Genomic DNA, 17,059 nt, shown 5'->3' with positions numbered 1-17,059 from the left:
GTACCACTGTAATGCCAGGGCAGTAGGATCAAGGAGATGAGGAGGCAGGCAACCAGTGCTGTTAGTGCATCGCTCCTTCTTGGCCTTTCTCTGAGGCAGGAGAGGACCTGGACATCCTGCCTGAGTGCTGTGTGGGTTGCCAGGATGAGTCACAGCAAAGCTGCTGTGGGAACAAGATACTTGCCATGCCCGGCACTGCGCTGTGCCCCCCCTCATTCCAGGGCCTCCTCTGCACCCTTTGCACCACAGGCACCTCGTGCCCCCCCGCGCAGCTGTGCTGTGCAGGGGAAAGTGGGAGAGAGTGTGTTGGGAACAGGAGGGAGTGTCTGGCAGCCCTGCACTCTGCCAGGGCCACCAAGCCATCAGTGTGGGGGTGGTGGGAGCTGGTGGCACAGTATGCAGCTTGAAAACCATGCATAGGCCCTGTGTGGGCTCCTGTGGGTGGCATAGGTCATATGCATTTCCCAGGACAGGAGCACACCCTCCCCATGCTGGAGGGCCTGTGGGGTTGTGTCCTGTTGGGGCAGCTCATCCAACAGCTGGCAGTGGGCTGGGTATGTGCTGGGAAGGGGATGTAATTTCCCCTCTCAGGTCCCATATGGCTCCCTCCAGATTGCCCTGTGGATCTGAACAGCATGTGACTGGCCCCAGCAGGTGCTGGTGGGCATCGCTGTCCTTACCCGTGCCACCACACCTAGTGCTAGGCTTCATTTCCATCACTTGAACAAACTTCCCAGCCAGATTGCAGTGCCAGATGTGGTCAGACTCTGTGGCTGTTTGGGGAGTGCAGTGGCTCTGTATAGACGAGGTGGTGCCCAGGGCTCCTGCAAGGACACAAGGTGAGGAGGGGGTTCCGCCTGCCCGTGCAACTCATGGGAAAGGGATGTTAGACCCGAGAGAGCCCTGAGTTATTCCCTCTTCTCCAAGGCCCAGGGTCCCCCACCTCCTGGGGGCTGCGGAGAATGGAGACCATCCCTACAGGAACCTGGGGCTGTTCGGGCTCAGTCGCAGCTCCCCGGGCAGCGGGTGTGGTCCTCCATTCACCAGCCACAGGCGCATAACTAGGGAGGGGGAAGGTGCTATGAGCCAGAGCTGGGTTTGGTGCAGGAGGGGAAGGGTTATTCACAAAACAGCCTACAAAATAATTTCGGGGTATTGAAACGAGACCCTGCGTCTCCCCTCCCTCCATCCCTGCATCCCTGCTTCCCTGCATGCTCTCTGCGGGTTCCCCAGTGGCACCGCCGGCTCCCGGCGTGGAGCAGGGGCGACACCTGGTGGTCACTACTCTGTTGCGGGGGACGCACACTCTTCTCACTCCTTGTACCCCTCCGCGGCCCACTCACCCTCAGTCCTCCCTCAGCTGTCCCCAGAGGGCCCTGGTGTCCTTAAGGACCCTCATGTGGGGGGATCACTTCTGGGTAATCCAATCTCCTCATCCCTATTCTGTGCTCCCAAATCCCCTCAGCTTTTCCACCTCTTTTTCCTGCTTGCATCTGTAGTGATGTTGCTGAATGGGGACATAACTTACCCCTGTTCTGCATGGTCACTCCTGCTCTGGCCTGGGAGGGGATGGATGTTTGGGGTCACCAGGGTGTCACTGCCTCCATGGGCTGTGGCTTCACTGTCACTGTCACTGTCACTGTCACTGTCACTGTCACTGTCACTGTCACTGTCACTGTCACATGCTGCCCAGAGAATCCTCTTTTTTTTGCCAGTCGTCTCTGACTGGTCCAATGATGGGATGGAGCTCTGACATCTTGCCCCAGTGATAGTGACGGGGTACATAGGGAAACTGTCCAGTGAGTCCCTCTGGTCATCTTTCTCTCCTCTATGTCAGCACAGCTATCTTGAAGATTGTCTGGCTTTGGCATGGGGCTCATCAAGGTCACTTCCCCTCCGGGATACACCAGACTTGAGGGTACCTGGCCAAGTCCAGGGGAGCCCTGGGGACATGCAGATGTGTCTAGGCTCAAAGGAGGATGCTATCCTGCATTCTAGGGTGCAAAACCAAGTACTCATCTTCCCCACTATCAGAGTTTTTTTGAGGGGGTTGCAGCCCTTTGCAATAGGCCTGCAGCCTGGCAGTGGGGGAAACCTCTATATAGTGAGGCACTGCTATCCCCCATCTCCTGGGGCTCCCATGGGGCAGTACCCCATCACCTGTGGGCTGCTCCTGAGCCAGACAGGACCTGCCAGTCCCCTCTCAGATAGCACAACCACCGGGGTAAATGGGTGAACAATACTTTGGCTCCTGTGTCTCACAGCAGGCAGTGGTCAGAGTTGCCCCCCAGGACCCTGGGACTCTTTTCCTGACTCCAGGCAGGGTGATGCTGGACTAGAGCCCAGGGGCTGGGAACCCCCAGTGGCGAGCACAGCACCCACTGCATGGCACTTGGTGGTGGGTGACAGATGTGGGACAACAGACATGTGAGCTGCGCACTGTCACTTCAGCAGAGCTTGGGATGGTTGGGCTGGACAGCTGGTACTTGCCCCCACCTTAAATCCCACGTGATCATCCTGATCCTTTGATTTGGGGCCTCTGGGGTTACCGTGGGGATGCTTGCATTGCTGTTAAGGGAAAGGTTTCAAGAGCACTCAGTTTGCACCAGCATTCAGAGAGATCTGGGGAGAGGTTTGCACCATCATGAGGTGAGTAGATTGCACAAGTGTCCAGAGAGAGCTTTGTGCCAGATTTTGGGTGTTTGGGAGGTTTGGTACCAAATGCAGCAGAAGGTATCCTCCAGCATCTGGAGACAGACTTGCTCCAGCATTAGGGAGAGTGGTCTGGGGGCAACAGAAGCTTTCTTGGGACAGTGTCTCAGAGGTCAGCAGTCTTGAAGGACTAGGACATCAAAGAGGAGCCACAGCAACACCTTGCCCATTCCCCCACCACATCCTTCTGCCTAGACCTTGATGCTGCCTCTGTGGAGGCGTGGTGGGGTCACACTCTGCTGCATGGTGGTCACTCACTGAGGACCTATAGCTGTGACAGAGCTGTGATGCTGGTGTTGCAGTGCTGACAGCACAGCCCTGCAGGACACAGGCCACCATGGCCACCTGTGTCCCTTGTTATCCAGCTTCCTGGGGACACCAGCCAGCTGTGTGTCCTGGCAGGGGTGCCAGGCTGCTGTGGGGAGCGCGAGGGTAAGCGGCAGCTGGGAGAGCTGTTGTGTCTTGTTCCCCAGGTGAAGAGCTGGGTGCAAAAGGGTGTTGGATTAGGATCCATGAGGTTCTGCCCTCTTGGTGTGAATCCTGTAGGGTTTGGGGTATGGCTTTGGGGCGCTGGCAGTGGGTGCCCCACTCCCAGAGTTCTCAAGCCTGTGCTCTCCGTTTGCTTGCTCTTCATGTCCAGCAGACGGAAAAGTAATACATTGATTTAATATCATCTTGCCATGTGAGGACTTCCCTGGGCTTCCCTCTACTGGCAGAGCCGGCATCATCACCAATCATGACATCCGATCAACAGGCACAAAACCACTGTCAGCTCCCTCTTCCTGCAGATGTCCATTCTCATCCCCAAGGTGATGAGTACCTCTCCCAGGTGACACAGCTAATTTTAAGGCTTATCTGGCTCTCAGAGCCTGAAATGCTTGCTGGATTTTCTCTTTAGGTCAGCTGGACACCCCTGCTGTGGTTTGTATGCAATGGTATCCCCGTAAGAGTGAGCTCAAATGTCCAAGTTAAGCTTTTAGCAGCAAGGTCTGTGGCCCCACAGACTGAACAGATGCTGCCAGGGCAGCATCCCCCCTCCTAATTCCCTCCCAGATCCTCTTCTCGAATCACATTCCCCTTCCAGCTGCCCTGCAGCACAGGCACTGTGCAAGCAAAGTTCCCCTCAGGCTGGTGAGTTCCTTTCACTGGTAACCTGGTTCCCATAGGCCACGTGCTGCCAGCAGTAGCTGCAGCTTCTCCTGGGAGCTCTGTGAATGTGATTAACTGGAGCATTCCAGGTATGGGGACTACTCTCCTGGGGAACCCTCGTGTCTCTGTGGGGTTATTTTGCTGCAGACAGCCTGTTCCCAGCATCCAGCTTTCTCCAGTGCTCAGTGCTCTATTGTCATCCAGTGCCTCTGAAGGCAGGGAGCCCCACCCACTCACTTCCACTGCAGTGTTTGGGGTAGTTCCACGATCAGCCAGGCACTCTCCTTACTGTCTGCTTTCCTGGGGAGACATCCAGCACCCTGAGTTTCCTGGGTCCTGGGTGCACCTGGTGGCTGGCCCATGTCACTCCTGTGGGACACCCTGGGGACAGAAGGCCAGCTTACCTGATGGGACAGTGACTTGAGTCTGGGGTGGGATTTTAAACAATAGGAAGCTGTGGGTCCCCAGAAATGCCCGCAGAGAAGCCAGAAGTCTTGTAAGCACACCAGACGGAGGCTAGCTGGACACAGCTGTTTAATGAATGTATCTCAGTACAGATAGGGAGTTGCAACCCACGCATCCACGGCCGCCTCCTCGCCATGGCTCTGGCCACATCTCAGACCTGGCATCCGAAATATCCCCATTGGCGCTCTGGCCAAATCTCGGACCTGGCATCCAAAATATCCCCATTGGCCTGGCATGCCAGGGTGGTAGAGGAAGATGTCATGGCACTGGTGCGCCTCCTGGTCTTGCAGTGGGGGAGACCCTGGAGAGGGGAACTGTGCCCTGGCTGGGGGAAGGGGATGGGATGATGCCCACAGGGCATCAGGGATGGAGGTAAGGGAGTGACCAGGTCACTGCAAGTGCATCCCTGGTCTGTGTACACCCCAGGGCCTCCTGGCTGAGTCATAGCACAGCAGGCAGGGCGAGGCTGAGGGCACTGTGGGAAAGGGATTAGAGGGGCAGGAGCAGCTGCTGGGGCTTCCATGGGACCTGGGCATCCCACACCCTGGTGTGTTTGGGGCAAAGTTTCCGGGCTTCCTGCTCCTTCATCTGTGAGCTGAGTGCATCCATCTACCTTAGGGCTGCCAACAGACCCAGTGAACTCCTCATCCCTGCAGCTGGCAGGGCTCTGGGTTCTGCCTCCTCCTCCTTACCACAAGCACTAATGCTTCCAGCGAGGCAAGGCTGCCCACTTGATGTGGTGGGTAGAGACTGAGACTGTACAGGGTTGGTGTGGGACCAGAATGGCAAGCAAATATAGAGCATCCTTTGGAACCAGGGGTACAGGAGGGAATGAGGGATGCAGGGGAGTCCTGCTGGCAAGATCAGATGCATGGGGGGGGTTCCCCTAAATCTGACCTTGCCTTGCCATCCCTCTGATGCTTTCTGTTACCAGTGCTCCTTCCTACACCATCACTGTTGGCATTAAATAGTTGATCGCCAGCAGGGAAGGGTTGAGCCAGGGAACAGTCTCCCAGACACAGCCACGAACTGTGCATGCAAGAATGGAACCCTGTTGGAGTAGGGCAGGGATGTGAAAGACCCCAAAGGGAGTCAGCCACATCCCCTGAGTGTCCATCATGCTGATGAACTGGGACACTGCTTGCTGCAGACCTGTGGGTGCTGCCTGCGGCATGCAGAGGCACAGCCATGCTGCCCCATGACACTGTGGGAGGCTAGGGGCACATGGGTGCTCTGGGTTCTGCTGTCACCCCACATGTACCCAGGGCAGACCCTGCTCTGCCTGCAGGTCCCTGGGTGCTGTGGGGATGGGGATCATGGGGACAGCATGTTCCCTGCCCCTCGTGCCCCATGGTGACCCCAGGAACGGGACCTTTCCCCACCCTGGTCCCTGTAGGCTGCAGGGGACAGTAGGGACACGCCCTTCCCTGGTCTGCTTCCCCCCACCAATCAGAGACCTGAGAGCCACACCTGCTCCCTCAGCCAATCAGCACCCGGCGCACGTCCTCTTCGCAGCCAATCCAAGGGGAGGCGGGGCAGAGGGCAGCATGGCCGCTTCCCCGCCAGCCAATCGGTGCCCGGCTGTGCCCGCAGGGGAGGGTGGGGCAGGTCACCATGGCGGGCGTGGCAGCGCGCCCTCGAGGCGCGGCCGGGTCTAGGCGAGGGGCTGCAGGTGGAGGGCTGCGCTGTTGGGGCGTGCGGCCAGGATGTAGGCGACGTTCTCCCGCAGGAATCTGGGCCAGTCGATGCTCCTAGGGGCAGATGTGGCTCAGGCTCATTGGGCACCCTGGCAACACTGCTCCCCTAGGGTCCCCCCCCCAAATGGGGGTGTCCACCACCCCCCTAACCATCCCTGCCTCACCTGGTCTCCTCCTGCTTTGTGGCTGGCAGGATCTTCTCCGGGCTCTTGCCATTCCTGCTGCTGGCAGGGCTGCCCTCTGATATGGGCCCCACGTGGCTGATGCTGTGACAGGAAGGAGGACGCTCTTCATCCTTGATGCTTGCACCCCAGATTGTGGTGGTGAGGGAAAAGGGTGCAGAGGGCTGGGCGGCCATGGAGGGGGAGGTGGTGGGAAGAGGGGGCAGCCATTTGTGTGCTGAGCCCCTTTGGAAGGAGCTGGGACTGTGCTGGGAGTCCCAGCTGGGGTATCACCCCTACACCAAGATGGGCATACCCTCACCTGACATTGCAGGACAGCATCTCCTTTTGGTGCTTGCGGAACCAGCTGTGCCGGGCCTGGCGGCACTCACCCTCCCCGATGAAGCCATCGTTGTCCTGGTCCAGGGCCAGGAAGGCTGCTCGTGCTCGCTCCCGCTCCTTGGGTGTCAGCAGCCGCAGAAGAGCATTCTAGGGGTTCAGAGAAGCAAAGGTGGAGCACTCAACCATCCTATGGGAACCTCCTTCCTTATATTCCCAAAGCTTTAGGGATCTCCACCCTGAGTGCCATGACCAGGGGTGCTGGCCATGAGAGCCAGCCCCAAGTACCACAGCCATGGGCGTCAGCTGTAGGAGCCAGCCTTGGGTGCCATGACCATGGGTGCTGGTCATGGGCACTGACATTGGGTGCTGTGGCTCTGGGTGCTGGACCCAGGTGCCACTGCCACAGCTGCTGGGCATGGTAGCCAGCCCTGGGTGCTGTGACCATGTGTGACAAATATGGGAGCAAGCCCTGGATGCTACAACCATACCTGCGGCCGGATTTTCTGCAGCAGCTGGATGGACTCATGGGAGAGGAAGTCCTGCCACTCAATGTGCCCCTTCTTGTCAGGGTCCAGGGCATTGAACTGCAGGGCTGCCTGCTCCTCCTGTGCCTCAGGCATGGTCTGCTCGAACTGCTGCTTGTGCACTTGGTGTTTGTAGTGCAGGAAGTCATCCAGGGTCAGGCAGCTCTCTGCAGGGGACAGATTGGCTGTGCTGTGTCCAGGAAGGAGGGGGGGACCCACCTCCCCAGCTGCTTCCCGCAGCCATCTGGGACCTACCACAGGGAGGGTACACACCTGGAATGATCTTGCAGTTCCTCAGAGTCTCCATCAGGCTGTACATCTCTTCCTCTGTCAGCAACAGATTGAGGTTGTCCTGGGGTGGGGGGAAGAGTGGAACCATGAGGCAAGGACATGGGGTGGAGGGAGCACACCTCTGTATGGCAGCACTGGGATCCTTTGAAGGTGAGTGACTGGGGACACCCAGAGAGTTGTTGTGCTGTGTCACCCAAGGGTGCTGCAGTGTGACGGCTCCACAGCCCTGGGCTTTGGCCATTCCAGCTCTGCTACAGCATCTCATGTGCCCGTGGTGTCATATCCCCCACCAATGTCCCGGGGAGCTGCAGGGGTAGGGAGGTGGAAAAGGGCCACAGTCCCCTGTGTCTGGTGACGCCATCAGGCCAAGGTAGGTGGTGGGAATTGGAGAGCGGCACGTCCCCCATTGCCCCTGACCAGGCTCTGAGGTGGGACTCTGCTCATGTCCATGTGGGGCACAGTTCCCTGGGGAGTACCCACCACCCAGGAGCAGCCTGGTGTCCCCCACTCTAGGCACTCACGCAGTAGTAGCAGCTCCAGCCCGTCTCGGTGTGTGCTGTCTCTGTCACCTCCACGGCGCTGTCCTTCTGCAGGTATCCCATGCGGCGCAGGCAGCCATCGTGATACACTCGGTGGCAGATGCGGCAGGGGAAGAGGCTCTCAGCTGTCCACACCTCACAGATCTCACACATCTCGTCATTCAGGATCTGGGGAGGGATGGGCAGATGCTCAGCAGAGCAGTGTGGGCAGGGGCTTGGCTTCTCGATCTGGGTGCTGCTTTGCAGGTGGGGGTGGATGCTGAGGGGCAGAGAGGATGGGAATATGGGAATTTGTGGGGCTGGCATAGGGAAGAGGTCATTGTAAGGGAAATGCCTGGTGACGTTAGAGGAGGGTGTGTGTGTTTGTGGGGATGAATGGTGGGTGGATGGGTCTGGCTATAGGGTTGGTGGGGCTGCGGAGTTGTAGGTTCTCTGCAGCATGGTATGTGTGGGTGGCTGGATTCTAGGGTTGTACATTGGCTGGTCTTTAGGGTTGTAAGTGTAGATGGATAAGCTATAAGCTTTTCCACACATTTCCATTTCCACTTCCAAAGAGATACTAGCCTGGGTATACTGTCTGGGTACCCTGGGTAATTTAGGCTCAGGGTATGGTTAGACCCTGGAAGAGGCTCCCCAGGGTAGTGGTCACAGCACCAAGCCTTGACAACACTCTCAGGTACATGGTGTGATTCTTGGGGTGTCCTGTGCATGGCCAGGAGTTGGACTTCAATGATCCTTGTTGGTCCCTTCTAACTCAGGATATCCTGTGTCTTTATGGTGCTATATAAGGCTGTAGGTGGGCTGGGGGGTAGGCTTGTTGGGTGGGTGGCTGTATGGGTAAGGTTGTGGGTGTGGATGGGTGGGTGGTAGGATTGAGGGAATGGGTAGATAAGCTGTTGGGTTGTAGATGGGCAGGGATGTAGGGGTTGCAGGTATGGAGGGATGTCTTGAGTTGCAGGCTGGTTGACTGTAGGTGGACTAACATGTAGGTCAAATTGTCCTCTGTTCCCCAGATGTAGAGCTGCCTGTGCCCAGACTTCTTTTCAAGACACCTCAGGGTCCCTCCAGGGCACAAGTGAACAGTTGCACCCCCCTCCCAGTGTGGCACCTCCATCTGCCCAGCCTGGCCGCTGGCACCCTATCCCACTGAGCCACCTCTGTAGGGCTTTGTGAGACTGTCCCTGCCTGGCAGACACTGAGGTGCTTGTACAGCCCTGTGCACCTCCAGCCCTGTTCCCATCCCTCCCATGCTGTCTCTGTGGTTCCATCAGCTCACCTGCTCCCTCTGCTCCAGGCTGATGTCCGGGGGCTCATCATCGTGGAGCTCCCTTTTGGGCCGGATGAAGGCTGGTGGTGTGAACCTGTTGGCCCGTTCAAACTCCTCTGGCTCCACGCCCCGGCCATCCCGCAGCCGCTCCCAGGCTGCCTTGCTGGCACTGCTCTCCTCCGGCTGGGAAGGTCCTGCCAACGCTTCCTCCTCTCCCTCCTGCACCTCCTGCTCCAGCGTCCCCTGGCGTGTGGTCCCCGCCTCCGCCCGACGCCGTGTCGATGGCTGCTCCCGCAGCCCATCCTTGAAGGCTGACACGGCCAAGCTGACCTTCTGCACCCTTTCCACCGTCTGCCTCCTGGACATCAGCACCCCCATGGCTCTGCAGTGGGAAGGAAGGTGCTATGTCCCTGACTCCCAAAAGGCTGTCCCAGTGGTTTTCCCCTGGCTGTGTGAGGAGCAGCTCAGCGCAGAGAGAAACAGGGTCTGTGACAAACTGACACTGGAGTGTCAGTGGTGGCTGCGGGGAGATGGATTCCTGGCCATGGAGGGTCTGAGTGGGTGTGGGAGTGGGACAGAAGGCAGGGAGAGAGTTTGGGGATGCCTCCCCACCCTGGCTCTATAGACTCCAGCTTAACAACAAATACATCCAGGCCTTTCCCATGTCAGATCAGTAAAACTCAGAGGGACTAGGATCAGCTGTAAACCTTCTCCTTGCATGTCTCCTTTCTGCCTTGAAGACAGCTTCTGTGGCCAGTCAAGGATGAAAGAAGTCCTCCCTGCAGCTCTGCCCAGGACTAGGTCAAAGCAGGTCTGGTGCTGACCCCTCACCTTCCTTAAATTCCTCTTCAAACAGCTGCCTCTCTTGCACTCACCTGCTTGTATGTGTGCTGCTGCTTTGATCACTGGGTATCCTGCATCCTGAAAGGAGCCATGTGGGGAGGCTGGGCCAGCTGTAGGAGCACTGTGAGGTTGCAAGAGGGAAGGGGAGCAATGTATGGAACAGGGGCACATAGGTCCCAAGAAGAATGTTTAGCTTCAGTACCAAGGGAAATTCACCTTAGGATAAAGTGAGGAGGCCAACAGCAGCAGAACTAACAAGTTGGACTCTGTCTCACTGGGGGTGAGCTGAAGCTGGGAAGAAGCAGAATTTGGCCTCCAGCATCGTGGGGCACAGCATCACCCCACATGGGCCCAAGGGCTTCCCTCGTGCCATGCTGGGGTTGTATTATGGAAGATGCTGCCCAGGGCAGTGGTGGAATCACCATCTCTGGAAATGTTTAAAAACCATGTAGACATGGCACATAGGGATGTGGTTTAGTGGTGGCCTTGGCAGTGTCGGGTTAATGGTTGGAGCTGATGATCTTAGAGGTCTTTTCCAGCTTTAATTATTCTCTAATTCTATGCTGCAGCAAAGAGGCACTTCCAGCTGGTGCCCAGGGACCAGGAGGCAAAGCAGGGAGATTGGAGCAGCAATGTCCTGCCCCCGCCAGCCTCAGCAGGGAAGTCCCCAGGTAATGGGATAATTAACAGCACACGTGCACTCCGCCGGGATCTCACTGCCTGCAGGAGGACTCAACACCGCGGGCACTGCTGTGGCAGGGAGCCTGGTCAGGGTAATTACAGGTACCCCGCAGCAGCAGGGCCGAGCGGAGCGGAGCAGAGCGTGCTGGCAGGCGGCAAACACCACGGCGTGCACACGCATGTGATTTCCCAGCCTCTCCCCACCACCGCGGGACCATCTGCCTGCAGATTCCCACGCGCTGATCCGGGTATGCAACACGTGTGGGCCCTGTCCTGCGTGTGGGGGTCCCAGCAGCGTGCGCGTGTGTGGGCTGGGGTATTTGCACCTGTTGGCCGCAGTGCCTGGCTCGGAGCTGGTGCCCGGCATTCTTCAGCTCCCAGGGCTTTGCAAAGGTGGGAGCAGGGCAGAGCTGGCGGCACGTGTCCAAAGCCACAGCAACAGCATCTCTGCGGCTGTGCCAGTGGGAAGGAAAACACCTGGGTGTTTCTACCTCCTCGCCGTGCCACCACCCTCTGACTGGCTGGCTCAGGATCACGTATGCCGTGGTCAGGATCGGCTCTGCTGCTGGGCAGCATTGCAGCTCTGCCTGCGAGCGAGAGAGTCGGAGAAGTCACAGGGAAATCCCCCCACGATCTGCTTTTGTAGGTCCCTGCACCACTGAGTGTTGGCTGGATCCAGGCCTACTCCTGCCCAAGGTTTGGGTAGAAGTGGGGAGGAGAGGGTACAGAGGGGCTAGGCTCACAGAGAAGAGTGAAAAGACATGTGTGGCCCACAGCATGCTAGTCTCCCTGTTACCTACACTGGTGTTCCTCATCACAGCATGCTGGCAGTTTCTCACCATGGTGCTGCTGAGCTCTGGTTGCCCCAGCCCCACCCTCCCTGCAGTGCAGCGGGGCAGCCCAGGCAATAGAAGTGTGGCTGGTGTGTGTACTCACTGTATTCCCCCCCAAATCTGGTTCTCCTGCATGCTCGTGTCATAGTCACCCACCTGCACTGTGCTGCTGCTGCAAGATCCCAGCCCACCTCCTTATTTCCCATCCTCTCCCAAGCCTACCAAGTGCCTCCTGCCACTGTCTAGTGTGTGTCTGGAGCCTGGACAGTGTCACTTCTATCACAACTTGTGTCTATTCTCAGCTCTCCTGGCCTCCCTGCCCCTGCTAGTACTGCACAGCCGGACCCTGCCTGCACATCCGGGGCTGAATGGCTTCACCCTGAACCCAGTCTCCAAACTCCACAGGCTTTCCACAGGCCCCATTGCTCCCCAGATACCCCAAACTTGCACTCTGCACTCTCCAGACCCCTTTTTTGCCTGTGCCCCATGCCCTGTCTGACCTGGCTTTGTGGGGTGGGACTTCACCCTCACATATAACCTGGGATGACTTGGGGTCCTGCCAGACTTCAGGAGTCCCCCTTCTCCTGGGGAGGGAGGACTCAGGGCCGTCTTGCCTCATAGCAGCCCAGACACCCAAGCAGCCCCTTTGTCCCCACATGTCCTTGGGGGAAGGTGTCTCCAGTGCTATTTGTGTCCACCCCTGAGGCAAACAGAACCACCACCTGTCTCATCATGACCTAAGAGGTGCAGGGGCCTCGACCTTGCTGCCAGGCTGCACTGTGGGGCTATTTTTAGGTCGCCCCCACAGAGGAACTAAATCTGGGCACAGGCAGGAGCTGCCTGCAAACACCCGGTTCCACTGAGCCCTGCCAGCACCGGGGGCTGTGACAGTGCGTGGTGGGAAACTTCCCCTTCCCTTCCCTTCCCTTCCCTTCCCTTCCCTTCCCTTCCCTTCCCTTCCCTTCCCTTCCCTTCCCTTCCCTTCCCTTCCCTTCCCTTCCCTTCCCTTCCCTTCCCTTCCCTTCCCTTCCCTTCCCTTCCCTTCCCTTCCCTTCCCTTCCCTTCCCTTCCCTTCCCTTCCCTTCCCTTCCCTTCCCTTCCCTTCCCTTCCCTTCCCTTCCCTTCCCTTCCCTTCCCTTCCCTTCCCTTCCCTTCCCTTCCCTTCCCCCCAGTCCCCTGCAACCCTGTCCTGATCCTTGGGCAACACCCATTCCCCTCACTCTTCTCTTTTGGATTTGCTCCTTGCTTATTCGTTCCTGCAGCAAAACACTGAGCCAGAAAGCACTTCATCCTCTTAGTACCCATGGACACATCTTTCCCAGCTTCACGCTCCTCTCTGCATGGGGGAAACTGAGGCATGGAAGCAAGGCTGGCACAGCTGGAGTGAGGATTAAGCGTGTGTTAGGTGGGAATGGGGAGAGAGCTGGTGGCTAGCATGGAGGCACCCTGGGAGAAGGAAACAGGACAGAGCATCTGGATGCAAACAGAACCAGTGGTCCCTGCATGGCTGCAAAATCTTTCTCCTGGCAGAGCACACATGGCTTGTGCTGGGGTTATGGGGTGCCAGGTTAGGGGTGGGTGTGAGGGTCGGGTGACACACAGGCGGGCATAACGTGTCGCAGCTCGGGCACTGTGGTGGCTGGGAGCGCAGGACGGATGCAGATGCATTGGGGAGCAGCACGGGGGGGGGTGTTTGTTAGGACTGGATGTGTTACAGGGTGAATGAAGGGTGAGGGCTGGATGTGTTTTGGGGTGAATGTGGTACGGCATGGCTGGCAGTGTGGGGCAGGTGTTACAGCCCACAGAGGGTGTTGCAGAGGCTGTGGGCATGGGGTGGGTGGTGGCTTTGGGTGCAGGGATGTTGCAGCAGCTGTGGGAGTGGAGTGGTGTCCGTGACAGCTGGGGTGTGGGATGAGTGCTTCTCAGGGGCTGTGGGTGCAGGGTGAGCTGTTGTGGTGTGCAGTGGTGGCCTGGGGAGATTAGGGGTGTGGAGCCACAGGGTCTGTAGGACTGACTGTTACCTGCCCCACAGTGTGTCCTCAGTGATAGTCCCTGCCAAGCAAGCATATGAAGGGTCAGCGGGTGCTTGGGCTGGTGCACTCTCAAGCAGTGCCCATGGCACCCAGTCTCAAGGGGATGTGTCAAGGGTGTTTGTGGAGCAGAACCCCCTCGTGTGCCAGGAGCAGGCTTCCTGACTGAGGGGAAGGATGCGCCTGGTCCCCACAGGCTGCTAGGGAGCCAGGCCTCCCCCACCAGACTACTGGGTCTTTTGCCCCACAGTGCTGTGCCTTACTTCGAGCAGCATTAGGGACCCTGGGGGCAGAGGGGTGGGTACCAACAGGGAGGAGAACGTTAGGATCTCAGTGTCCATGGCAGCCTGGTCCCAGGGCTTAGTCTGAAGGGCATGAAGCAGGGCTGGGAGGAGCTGCCATGGCTCTGGCACAGCTCTGCACACCCTGCCAGTTGCTCCTGCCTGGGGTGAGGGGGACCAGATTATGAAGGCAGCAGGTTCTGCTTAGGGGACATTGCATTCCACCTCCTTGAGCTGGCTGCAGATGGCCACGGGGGTCTGGCAGCATTCCCTTGTCCCCTCTCCCAGGCAGACAGCACATGCCGGAACTGTGGCACTGCTGGGACTGCTGCTGCGAGGTGATCTATTTGCCATGGGGCAGGGAGGTGTGTGGCTGATGGTACCCTCCCACCCTCTGTAGGGCTGTGGGAGTCCAGTGGGGATGTTGGGGGGGGGGAGGGTGCTGTGTCCCAGTCCTGGGGATACTGAGCCGGTGGCTGTTCTCCCTGCTGGATCAGGTTGCCCATCCTGCTGCGCTATGACAGATTTTATAGGTGTGTCGCACTCTTTCATCTCCCAGAGGGGGATAAAAATGCCGTGACAGCAGAGTCGTCCCTTCCTCTGCAGCAGACACAGCTCCTGCCCAGCTCTGCACTTCTCCCTCTTTTCTCCCTCCTCAGCCCCTCTACCCGGTACCCACATGAGGACCCTGATGCCTGGGCAGGAGCCTCTTACCCCATCCTCATCCCCAGTCCCAGGCATCCCATGTCAGGAGCTCTAGCCACCCTCCCTGGCTTCAGGATCCCGGGGGCAGTGGGGGAACCCACTGAAGGGTGACACGATGTGTGGACAGCCCATGCTACGCACCCTGCAAAGCACCCACAATGGCAAAAAAACCCCACTTACCAGGATCAGGGTTGGTCTGGGATCACAAGCCCTAGACAGCAGTCCGCACGATGTCCATCACCGCTGCTTCTGGCCACGAGCCCCTCTCCACCCGCGGGTGCTCACCGCATGCCGTGCCCCGCGTGCAAATCCCTGTCAGGGGATGGAGCGGCGAGGGTGGTACCCGGGAAGCCAGAGCCCTGCACTTGCTGCTGGAGGATGCAGGAGGCAGCAAGATGCTGGGAGCGGATGCCTGTGTCTAGCGCGCACACACACACACACACACGCACACGCACACTCTCAGAGGAAGCAGGGAGCTTGTGACTGGGGCTGAGCAGATGCAGCCTGGTTTGCTGTCCCTGTACCAATTGCTGCCTGAGTCGTGTTAAAAAGCTCTCCGAGAAACGAAGATTTTTTTTAACCAGGCTGACGTGTGCTGGAAGATACCAATAAAAGCTTTCCTTGCATCTCCTTTGGCCCCCTGGGTTGAACCGCCTTTCTCAGAAAAAAACCTCAAGGATTACAGACGTGGGATTGCATCCAAGGATGAGCAAAGGTCTCATCTGCCCCCGCTGCAGGGTCTTCCCCAGAGCAGTGCCCCAGTCACAGGCTACCTGCACCTGCTTTAACCCAATGCCTGCTGGTCAGTGTTGCAGCCAGGCTGTCCTTCCCACACGATGGTGCAGCAGGGGCACAGTGGCTGCTGGCTACGTGCTGGCTACGTGCAGCCCCGTGTGCCCAGTTCAATGCAAAACCTGGGGTTTTTGTTCTTCTAGTCCCCAGGACTTGATATATCACCTGGATGGACCCCACAGGGCGGCAGCAGGGCTAGGGCTGGGGGGTCATGGGGGGTTGAAGGAGGTGATGGGGCAGAAGAGAGGATGCTTGTGAGGAGAGAAAGGCACAGCTCTAATGCAGCACCTCTGTAGCTAGAGTACCTGGTCCACATGCACCCCCATCTGCCCCACATCAGCTTGGTGGAGATGGTCACTCAGGCCCCTTACACCTACCTGGAAGGGGGAGCCACTGGTAAGGTAAGGGGCTGCACTTTCCCCTTCAGGTATTGACAGGTCTACACGGGGATGATTTAGGGTGACACAGTCTCTGAGCCCTCCTAGGAGCAGCTTCCATCCAGGCCTGGGATTTGTGCTGAAGGTAACAGCAGAGGGGCCTGGGCAGTGGGGATGCTGCAGGGCTGCCCTGCTCCTTGGCCAGGCTGGATACAGCAGGTCCTGTTCCAACTAGGGCATAGGGAAGCTCTGCTTAGCTCCAGTGCACCGTTCCTGTTCTCAGGATACTGCCTGGGGGGAACCCCTCATCCCAGCCTGACATCCTAGCACTGCCAGCCCCTGTGCCCTCCACTAGGCAGCTCCAGGTCTGCCAGCCCCACAAAACAGTGAATGTGTGGACAGCAGTGAGCAGTGGTGGAGAGGTAGGGATGTCAGCTTTCCCATACAGAGAGCAGGGGGAGCATGGAGTGGGAGAGCTGGGATTGAGAACTGTTTGATGAGTGAAGCTTCCTGGCTTCTGGAAGATGGGCAGCGCCATCCCTGAGGTCTTCTACACCCCAAAAAAACCTGTGGTGGATGCATCCAATGCCCCTGGGGTGCTCTGCATCGTGGGAGCAAGTCAGTGTGACAGGCCAGCCACAAGGGGACCATGCTTGTGCCACAATGCTGGTGCCAGGATGGTTCCTGACCTTTACCTGCTATGCCACACTCTGTGCCAGCCCTTCCTAGACTTACGGGCACTGACACTCATCCCACAGTACCCATATCTTCACTACAGACCCTTCCCATGTCTTACTTGGGAATAAGCAGCAGCCATCTGCAGCTCATGCCACCTGCAAACAGATCCAGAGGCTGGGAAGGGCGGTATCTGGGTGCTGTGCTGGGATCTAAGCCAGTCCATGGCTCTTCTCCCCATGGCTGGAGATGCACAGAGCCAGGCTGGAGGATTTATGTTTTCTGCATGTGGCTGTCAGGTCCTGTCTTGCTTCAGTCCATCAGCTGCAGGAGCCTCAATGGAGCCTTTGGGTGCCCTGCCCTGGCCCAAGATGCCTCTCTGTGCTTCACCCTCCCTCAGGAATGCTTCCCTTTAGGGTGAATCAATCACATTTTGCATTATTTGGCCTGGGGAGCATGGTGAAAGGGTGTTGGGATGGCCGTGGGCTGAAGGAAGTGGATGCCAGCTGTAAGGGAGCCCAGTGGGAAACATCTTCACAGACGAATCTTGGCCCCAGAGGACCGGAGAGGAGTCTGCGGGCAGGCTGTGAAAGCTTTTAATGTCTCTGTGGGGAGGGCCCTGCCCTGGCAGTCCTGGGGCCGCGTGCAGTGGTTCCTGGAATAGCAGAGGCAAGGAGGAGCTCCTGCTCTAGCTG

The 17,059-nt window shown here is 58.2% G+C and overlaps 1 protein-coding gene across 1 annotated transcript; it reads right to left on the bottom strand.

Annotated features, from left to right (window-relative positions):
- Window positions 1-4,394: 4,394 nt before the first annotated feature.
- PHF24 (PHD finger protein 24) lies at window positions 4,395-15,085 on the bottom strand. Its single transcript, XM_066182307.1, has 8 exons — window positions 14,701-15,085; window positions 9,157-9,529; window positions 7,863-8,048; window positions 7,324-7,402; window positions 7,015-7,217; window positions 6,507-6,673; window positions 6,188-6,289; window positions 4,395-6,077 (listed from the first exon to the last, which is right to left on the bottom strand). The coding sequence occupies exons 2-8, from the start codon at window positions 9,523-9,525 to the stop codon at window positions 5,981-5,983; spliced, it is 1,203 nt and encodes a 400-aa protein (XP_066038404.1). The 5' UTR covers window positions 9,526-9,529; window positions 14,701-15,085; the 3' UTR covers window positions 4,395-5,980.
- Window positions 15,086-17,059: the final 1,974 nt, after the last annotated feature.

This window comes from Chamaea fasciata, unplaced genomic scaffold, assembly GCF_029207755.1.
Source record: "Chamaea fasciata isolate MVZ Bird 193981 ecotype frontalis unplaced genomic scaffold, bChaFas1.0.hap1 SCAF_4, whole genome shotgun sequence".
NCBI lineage: Eukaryota > Metazoa > Chordata > Aves > Passeriformes > Sylviidae > Chamaea > Chamaea fasciata.
Note: the sequence above shows the minus strand (reverse complement) of the source record. Positions and strands in the feature narration are given on the sequence as shown.

What these genes read in the sequence shown, in the direction of transcription:
- PHF24 (XM_066182307.1), bottom strand. Translation starts at nt 9,525, where the DNA reads ATGGGGGTGCTGATGTCCAGGAGGCAGACGGTGGAAAGGGTGCAGAAG. An exon ending in GCCTGGAGCAGAGGGAGCAG is followed by an intron (nt 8,049 to 9,156) that starts GTGAGCTGATGG and finishes ATCCCTCCCCAG; the next exon opens with ATCCTGAATGACGAGATGTG. An exon ending in ATGCTGTCCTGCAATGTCAG is followed by an intron (nt 6,290 to 6,506) that starts GTGAGGGTATGC and finishes TTCCTGTCACAG; the next exon opens with CATCAGCCACGTGGGGCCCA.